Raw genomic sequence first — 9,642 nt, forward strand, 5'->3', positions numbered from 1 at the left:
CAGGAGAAAGATCTGTCCTCTGAAACGTTCTAATTTTGTTCACTGTGGAGAAACTTCATGGCATCTTCTGTATGAAGTACTTCATGATTTTTAAGTGTTAAGTTTCATAATACAGCTATTGGGTTAAGCATTTATTATGTATGATTTGACAAAGTTGTGCAGACTTGAACAATGTGTGTTTTGTGACTTGAACTTCTGAATTTCAGAAATGCTGGAAAGAATTTTTGCAGGTTTCAACAAATGTCCTCCCCAAACAAATACAAGATAAGCTCAGCAAACTTATCCTTGTCAGCAGTAGAAGCTGCTTTTCTCTTTCTTGTTGTTAAATTTAAATGTAGTAGATGTTTTTCTAATGAGTAAGACAACACTGGTATTCTGATTTCTAGCTTAAATTTATCTTATATGAATCTACGAGAATAATCCCTTTTCAGTTTTTATAATGTATTACATAAGCACTACCTAAAGATGAGTTACTGTTCGAAATTCATACAGGAACATGAATGAAGTCAGTGTGACAGAACTGAGCTTTGCATCTAAGTCTAGTTAGTGCGTGGATTCAGTTTTTAAAATGCTGTTGTCATGCGTGAAGTTTGATAAAGCAGGCTGATACCTTTGTCTTTATCGGTCTCTTCTCCTCCCCTTTTCCATCCAGTATTGTTGTCCAGATATGGTAAATAGCTTCCTGGGAGTGGCCAAAACAGAATGCTCGAGCACAATGAACAAGACTGCTGAATCTGAGAAAGGAAAATTGATTATGTTAGTTAACGACTTTTATTACGGGAAACATGAAGGTGACACCCAGCAGGTACAACAGGAGCAGAAGACGCATACAACATTTAAGTGCTTCAGTTGTCTGAAAGTTCTTAAAAATAACATAAGGTATTTGAACTCCCTTCCTTAATTATTTCTTAATCACTTGCAGCCTACAGCAATTAGTATCATGCATTAATAATTTGTTTGTCTAGAATTTTTTCTTATTGAAAACTGGTAATATTGGGTAACTGAACAGCAATTTAATTAATATTTACTGTGCACGTATGGCCATGACTTAAGATTAGAGTACAAATTCTAATGGTGTCTAACATAAACAATACAGTTTTAATGAGAGCAGTTGTAGGACCTTGAGGTTAGAAAGGGCAACACAAAGCATTTTACAATTTGCCATCTGGATTGATGGTGGTATCAGAAGATGCAAGTGTTAATTCCCTTTAGGGATGCACAGTGACTCATAGTTGGTGGTTTACTTAAGTAACATCTGTTATTTTGATGGAATAATTTTACTTCCAAATGCTGCAAAAAAAAAAAAAAACAACAAACACCTTCGGTAAGCTGTTCTAGCAGGTAGATGAGTTCGTGTCATTGTTCTTCTGGAAGTTAAGGTCATTGAACTTTTTTACATGCATTCTTCAAGGGAAGCTCAAGTAGCAGAATGTAGAACTGCAAAATGAACTATTCCTTCCAACAAGTTAAAACGAACAGGTTTATACTAACATTAGACCCATATTGTTGAACAACAAAAGGTTCACATAATCACAAACATTACATTTGTTATTACTCATTAAGGATGTGTAAATCTTGAGTAAAAGTGCCTGTAATTTCTCTTAAGCAGCTTGAAAATATTGTATTCTCTTAGACTTTAAAAGAGTTTACTCGTGATTTCATAGTTACTATTAATTTTGGCATTTCTTCCCTTGCAATTTATCTTTTTAAGAGCATTAAAATGTCTGATATGGGCTGAGAGGTTTTTCTTCTGGTTTTGTGTGTATAATACTTTTCAAATAAGCTTTTGTTGCAGTATGATGAGAAGTAGTCTGCAGAAAGAATCTTAAGATACATTTTAAAAAATCTTTCAGGCACTATTTCAGCATCATAGCATAAGCTGTTGGTGCTATGGTGCCTATGTGTTCCACAGCAAGTCATGCAAAATGAGCATTTGATTTTTTCTTCTAATTTCACTAGAGTCAACTTTCAGCCAATTAATTTTTTCTGTAACTTTAAAGCTCTGTTCCATAGTTCTCTATTTTCAGAATTTTTGTTCCAATGTGTATTTTACACTTGTAAGCATTTATAGAGGACAAAATAAAAGCATAGTACCTCTCTACTCGTGAAAGTTTTCTGGACCTGAATTCAGAAGAGTACAAACTGATTTGTCAGGGTAATTCCCTGCTTCCTTTGAAGGATCAGTGGTCGAACACACCGTTGAGTAATTTTCTGTTAAGGTAATATGCAGTACTAGTGTCCATTCCTTTCTTCTGCCTAGGTACCTGGATATCTTCAGTTAGCTTTTTTCTTTTGCTTTTTTCTTTGCTTTTTTAAAGCAAATGCATGATACTAGAAGCTTGAGCTTGAGACTATTCTCCTTGCTCACTTGTATTTTCCAATTCCAAGGTCACCACAGAACTATGTTCCTTTTATGTGTGTGACCTACATTTAATAGTTCCTCTGGCTGTACTGAGATGGAACATAGTCAAAACAGAACAGATTTTGAAGTTCAGTAGTAGGTTGTGCAACTAAACTGTCTTTGTGTCACAGTAACTGTGACCTGCCAATGTTGTCGTGGGTACCTAGACTTCTCAGCTGGAATAGGTTCCTACTGCAGACAGGTGGACACGATAACGAGGAAAAGGTGGTAACCTGAAGTAATGTACCACCAAGTTTCTCATATTCTTTTGATTGCCAGCTGTACAGTGATATTCTTTTATAACTGTCCTTCATAATCCAACTTCAGTCCTAAATGCTTTATATAAAGAACAGCTCCCGGAACCCTGCCAGTTTTGAATGGAGGTGGTTTCAGATAAAGCTATACTGTCTTAATTGCAGATATGGTTTTGCTGCTTAATAATTTTCAGCAGAGCTGAAGTTACACTGTTTTCAGAATGTGGCTTTCTGACTCTGAAGTGTGAACAGCTGAAGTTTTGTTTTTGTTGCCTGTTCTAATTTCTCTTTAAGGCAAGTATTTATCTGTGCAAACATGAAAAATGCAATAGATTGCTTAGTCTTAGAACATGTTTCAGATATGTTACATATTTCTTACAGTCAAGATTTCTTTAAGCTTTGAAAGATGATTTCTGGCATAGTTAGCTTGCTTAACTTTTTGTTGCTTTTTTTTTTTTAAAACAAATACTTAGTTGTTTTTGAAATTGAGAAGTCCTTACAGAATAAAGTTTCTGAAGAATCCTGCACATCTTGCATGTGATATATACAGTGGAAGTTTAAATGTCGGGGGGTTTCACATATTCGCTATCATTTAAAGGTTTATGAACCACATGAAACATCACCTGGAGCTTGAGAAGCAGAGCAGTGAAAGCTGGGAAAGCCACACCACCTGCCAGCACTGTTACCGTCAGTTCCCCACCCCATTCCAGCTGCAGTGCCACATTGAAAGTACACACACGCCTTACGAGTCATCTAGTAAGTTGGGTTGTGTCCTAAATTTTTTAGATATTTTCTGACTTAATTTTCTGGCTTGTAATTTAAAATACAATAGCTTTATTTTGAAGAGCAATAATCTTGAGATTTAATGTAGGAGCTGAGCACTCATTCAATTTGGTAGAGCAATGGGGAGGGGCGTGTGGAATTTTAAAAAGTTTTTTGTTTAATTGAAGGCCTGACTGCAAGAACTCATGTTGTTGAAGGGTCTTGCACTCCTGGCTTCCTGAAATTGCGTAGGGAATTTCTTCTGAAGCGTAGAATCATCGTTTGATTGCTTTGCCTCTATAGGTTATACATACATTAGAATTTATCTACTTAACATGCCAAACAAATTTTTACTGTTTTCTTTTCACTTTTTCTAGCGATTTGTAAAATCTGTGAATTATCCTTTGAAACAGAGCAAGTTCTTTTGCAACATATGAAGGACAATCATAAGCCAGGTGAAATGCCGTATGTTTGCCAGGTATCTCAGAGTGACTGCTTTGCGTTTAGATGACACTACCCCCTTGTCTTTACTGTCAATAAACTTTTAACTAGAAAGTAAAACCTTTTGTTACAGGTATGCAACTATAGATCCTCAGCTTTTTCAGATGTAGAAACACATTTTAGAACAGTTCATGAAAATACGAAACATTTGCTGTGCCCATTTTGCCTCAAAGTAATTAAAATTGGAGCACCGTATATGCATCATTACATGAGGCATCAGGTAAGCAGATGTTTTCAATCCTTAATGCTCGAAAAATGCTAAAGACTTGTAATGAATCTCTCTGGGGGAAAAAAGCATAGCTGATTTGTGTGGTTGTTACTGGATAAGAATAGTTAATAAAATACAGTAGAAGAATTATGACTGCTTCTTTTGAAAGTCTTTAAGAGAATTGTTAGATTGCCAAATGTTTCTGTGTGACTGCAGCTCCATGTTTAAAAAGAAAAAAGTCTGAATATCCTTGAAAGAGTATCTCTGCTATTTGATTTCTTCATTAAGTTGTCGTGGTATGTTTGGCTTTTCTGGATGGTACTAGAAAACCTTTCACTAGTACAAATAGAGAAAGATGATGAAGTCGTGTCATCTTGTAACTGGTAACCTGTTTTCCTCCTCATGTTAGTAATGATACTGCCTTGCATTTTCAAGTGTTTAAGTGTTCTTTTAATTCCTACACAGTATCTTGGCTTTGTACAATATTAGGAGTTTGTCCACTTGGTGTTTAGAAACTGGATAACAATTGCTTCAGACTAGCTAGGGATGGAGTTTTGGTTATCATGATGTTCGTGCTTACTATAGATTTTCTTGCGTTTTTAAAAGAAAAAAGGAATATACCGTTGCACTAAGTGCAGACTGCAATTTTTGACGTGCAAAGAAAAAATGGATCACAAGACTCAGCATCACCGAACATTTAGGAAACCCAAACAGTTAGAAGGATTGCCTCCTGGAACAAAGGTAAGTGTTCAGACAGGAAAATTAGAGGGGACAAAGGAAAAAATTGTTGTTAGAGAAAGGAGCGGAATAGAAAAAGTGCTTTTCTCCTTTCTTTTCCAAAGCAATTTTTTTTTTTGCTATCTCTAAAATTCTAACTAAAAAAACCCTCCCGTTGCAAGAATTGCTGGGCACGGTTTATGGTTTCTTCCTGGTGATCTGTCACATTGCTGTCTGTCCTGTTCTTTCATACACGTATATGTCGGTACAGTTAGTGCCACTGCTTTCTTGAGCTCTTGGTTAATTTGCCCCTCTCATTTATCCTTTCTTGCACTAGGAGAAAATGAGATAGTTTGGATGTTGCTCTGAGGGGCTCAGAATTATTTCTTGTGAAAGATTTTCAAGCTGTGGAAGATGGTAGCAGAAAAAATCATACAGTGCAAGACCTACTTCTCCGGAGACACTATGTACTTAAAACTGAGTTCACCTGGTCATCTTGGTTTTTTGGTTCTGGCATTTGAAGAGGGGGAAAAAACACCCACAATTGCTAAGTGTTTTATGTAGTAACGTAGGTCCCATCAGAACACTTAATTATCTTTTAATCATTCTTCCATTTCTTGAGAAGGAACCACTTAGACTAGGATTTTCCTGTAGATTTCAGGACTTTCTCATACTGTTTTTTAATGAAGTTTGAAGACATCTGTCCTTTCAGTTGAAAGGAAGAAGAAAATTAACATTTCGATCATCCCTTCACAGTTCTTTTGCTGTAGAATCAGGAAGGGAAAATGACTGAAGTGGATGTTCACTGTGTGTTTGGCAGAATGTAAAGTCCTGATTCTCTAATCTGTGACGATCTCAATTTTCTGCAGATTTCAGGGTCTCCATGGTCTAATAAGAGCTTAGATTATGCTAAAATTTTGATGTTAGTAGATGATGAGAATGAGAGCTTGGAACCAGGTTTTGAAGGTAAGGTGCTTCTAAACTATGACTATGGGCAAGAAGTATCATTAGGAGACATGCCGCAAGTGAAAACTGGAAACCCACATTTTAGTGCAAGACAAGGAAGTGTGATAATGTCAGATCAGAGGTCAGAAACCAGAATTAGTCCTTGGGGGTCTAGGACAAGGAGCAAAAGAATCTGAAGGAAGTAGATTGGCTAATCATGAGGCAACAAGACACAGGGCTTTTGTTAAATTCAGGTACTGATGGCATTGTTTGATACTCTTTTTAGCAGGGCTAGTTGGCCTGACTTGTCTGTTTCTTTTCCATAGCTACATTCTTTTGTTTTAAGAAAGGATGTAGCCAGTTGCAGATCTGAAAAGAGAGCGGTGTGTTTTGTCATGTCTATTTCCCCCAAAACAAGAGCATCCAGTAGGCTGCTGAGGTTAGGTTTGCTCTAGTCAACAGTATTTTGTATTTTTTTCAAAGCAGTCTTTACTGAGGAGTGTCTTTTATGCTGTGATCTTTGTCCTAAAGTGGCTTAAACTTTGAGACAAATAGAAATGGGAATTTGGAAGCTTAAATCTAAATAGAAATTTTTTTCATTTCATACTTGTAGGTAACTATTCGAGCATCTATTGGATCTCTTCAGTCAGGATCATCAGCTGCATCTTCTGTTAGTACAAGCACTTCCACATTTCAGTTATCACCTAAAGCTAAAAACTCAGCCACTAAAAATCATAACAGATCTAATACAAATAGGTCAAAAGCGAAAGCAAAACAGACTACATTGAAGAAGCAAAATGCATGGACCAACAGGAAAAGAAAAAAAGTTATGAATTCAGCATTGCATAATCTAAGGTAAAATATTAGCATTAAAAATATCTTAAATATACTTGAAAAGTAATAAAATGATCAGTTATTGATGTTTGAATGACATTTAATACTGCAATACAGAAAATTTGACACTTCAGTTTTACGGAAAAAGCAGATGCACAAACTTCTCACATACTGGTACTGTGATTATAGTTCTGAATCTTCATTCACCAGTTTTGTTGGTGGTAGACTACTTCATGATGAAACGTTCTGGAAACTTCTGTTCTAACTTGGAATTTTTCTCTGCACAGAGCCACTGTCTGACTCATTAGGCAGATTACGTTTAAAAGTGGCCTGTGGAGGGAAATGAATCTGCCTGGGAGTTCTTTGCATGGTTTCTTATGGAGGAAAAATTATTTTTTAAGGTTTTATTTGAACACATTGTTTAAAAGATTAAGTCTTGTCTGTCCTGGGAAATAACCTTACTATGGGGAGCTACCAAAAATAATAAATTATGTAAGTAAAAGCAAGCAGTTGGGAGAACGCTGTCCTTAGGTTTACAATTTACTGGGTTTTGCTGTCCTTATATTAATAATTTAATGGGTGTTTTATGGACTAGAATATAACTTCATTGGCTAAGGTGAAGTTAGCACTTCTCTTTGACAAAGGTTGTAGGCGTCTCCCAATAAGGTTTGTAGCTCTCTGAGAGCTCACTAACACTCACCATTTGTAGCTCTGAGACACAGAAAAACAGCCAGCAAAACTGGGGAAGAGTAACATTATATTCTTGTTTTGTAGGCATTTCAAAACTTATGGGGAATATCAGGGGAGACAGGAAAGCCGTAGGCTTTTTCTGTGCATTGTGATGGGTGCAGCATTTCTTTCAAATCCTTCTCCAGTACAGAGACACAACAGCAGCGGCTGAAGTTAGAGATTCTCATCTACTGCACCATCTTGTTTCTGGGAGTGGCCAATAACAGATGCTTATGTTAACTTTCATTTTAAGATCATCGTAGTGAGAGTATAAATCAAGAAAAAGTTTTCTTGTATGCTGGCATAACCTGTAATAAGTATTTAACTGATACATTTTTACGTTCTCACTTTTTCCCTAACATAGGCAAGCTTGCTACTGCCTTGAAGCATAAAGTTTGAAATAGTTATCTCCTCCTAAACTGTTGATATTAACTACTAACTTTCTCATGTTACCTTTAGGTATCATTTGGGAGTGCACAAATGCATTGAGTGTTACTCAGACATAAAAGATTTTGCAAGCCATTTTCCTGCTTATGTCCACTGTAGCTTATGCAGATACAATACTAGCTGCAGCAAAGCCTATGTGAATCACATGATGAGGTAAGAGTTTTTCAAAGTTTTTTTTATTGGGTTATGAAAGGCTTCCGAAATTCAAGGTGTATTAAGTGTTTCTGTTAGTTGAATTTTGAACTGAGTCATAGGACTGGCAGGGAAATGTGTACGGTTGGATTTTTACTTTGTAAAGAGGGCCTGAACCCTGTGTTCTTGTTTTGCCTTAATCCAGTGGTTCAGGCAGTGTTCTGTCTTTAACAGAGTTTCTGTGGGATCTCCCATAGTAAGTCTTTCAGCCAGACTTAACAAATAATGACCAATTGTTGCGTGATCTCTGGGTTTCACATTGAATACCTCATCGGATTTTACAAGTGCTGAATGCATGCAGCCACAGCTACTGCTAATGAAATCTCTGCTCAGAATACCATGCAAAGGATACCTAAAGTAGCATACTCAAGTGGATACTTTTTCTCTGTTCACCCATAAAAATCACATCTCATTTTGCAGATTTGTCACTGGTTGAGGCAGTGTAGGGTATTGGTGATGACAGCTGTAAAAAACGCTGTTGAGAAAACAAATGTGTTAGTTTCTCAGAACTCTAGAATTATACTATGCAACAATTAGACACAGATTATGTACAGTGACAGTAAAACAAAAATTCGAAAACCTACTTTTTACTCCTGTGCCCAGAACAAGCCAAATGTATTTTAGAAAAATATAGAATGAAGTTGGCTTTATTAATACGTGTATGTATAAAATGCCTCGCGTTTTTGAATGCTAGAATTCTCAAACTTGTGACCTAAGTCTTTACAGGTTTTTCTATATATTTTATGTTTACATATTCATAGTAATGTCACGACTTATGGAAGTCCGAGGCTGAAATAGTTGATGTGTTTTTTATACCTATAACATCTTGGTTGCATGCTTAAAAGGTAGTAAAAATTCATGTGCTTAATTCTGATTGTACAAGAGAATTTTTCTCCAGAAGGCGAGGGAACAGTCTAAGGTAAACTTTTTCTGCTGTTGCCCATGTTCTGAGTGTTGTCAAATCCAGCCATGCAGTAAAATAGCCAGTCTTTTGGGCTTTGTCTCCTTGATGCACTAAGGCTCCCCTACTTACACCCTTGCAGCACCTATCATCACATCTTCAGTGAGTGTAAGGAACAAGGGATGGTGAGGAGGAAGATTGTTAGAGGGAGGGTGTTCCCAGTAGCAGCCCCTGTACTCAGCTGCTCACTTTCTTTCACATGGGAGAACAGTGTTGACACATACTTAACCTGCATATTTTCTGAAGATTTTACTTACCTCATTTAAAACCATCTCTTTAGGATGCGTGAGTTCAGCAAAGCTTCGCTCTTGTGGAGCACTGCGTAGTTATAGCCACGGTGCTTCAACAGCTAGACAGTTACGTTGCCTCCATCAGCAGTTTATTGTTTGTGCAAGACTGTGCTGATGAAGTTAAGCCTTTCTCTCCCAAACTTTTTTAAACTAGAGCGAGCTGAGATTCATAAGCCCGTAAGCTTTCAGCAATTTAATGTTTTAGAATAATGCAGGTCAGTAATTGAGCCTTCTGTTTTCATGTATTGCCATAAGTAAATTGCAGTACCACATACAGCATAGGGGGTATGTGGAATAAAGTACTCAGAAAACCAGTCTAAGCGGTAATGTTTTCTTATCCTTAGTTTTCACAGTGCTCGTCCAAGTAAAAGATTTTGGATTTATAAGAAGCATTCGGAAGA

General features: G+C 36.7%; 1 protein-coding gene across 1 annotated transcript in view; it reads left to right on the forward strand.

Moving 5' to 3' along the window:
* The window catches only part of ZNF280D (zinc finger protein 280D), a 45,704-nt gene that overhangs the window by 18,903 nt on the left and 17,159 nt on the right, over positions 1-9,642 (forward strand). The window contains exons 7-14 of the mRNA XM_010140274.1: positions 653-879; positions 3,254-3,411; positions 3,795-3,895; positions 3,992-4,138; positions 4,733-4,867; positions 6,402-6,643; positions 7,811-7,951; positions 9,586-9,642. Coding sequence (XP_010138576.1) covers positions 653-879; positions 3,254-3,411; positions 3,795-3,895; positions 3,992-4,138; positions 4,733-4,867; positions 6,402-6,643; positions 7,811-7,951; positions 9,586-9,642 — 1,208 coding nt within the window. The remainder of the gene's footprint in view (positions 1-652; positions 880-3,253; positions 3,412-3,794; positions 3,896-3,991; positions 4,139-4,732; positions 4,868-6,401; positions 6,644-7,810; positions 7,952-9,585) is intronic.

This window comes from Buceros rhinoceros, unplaced genomic scaffold (assembly GCF_000710305.1).
Source record: "Buceros rhinoceros silvestris isolate BGI_N320 unplaced genomic scaffold, ASM71030v1 scaffold19077, whole genome shotgun sequence".
Taxonomy (NCBI): Eukaryota; Metazoa; Chordata; class Aves; order Bucerotiformes; family Bucerotidae; genus Buceros; species Buceros rhinoceros.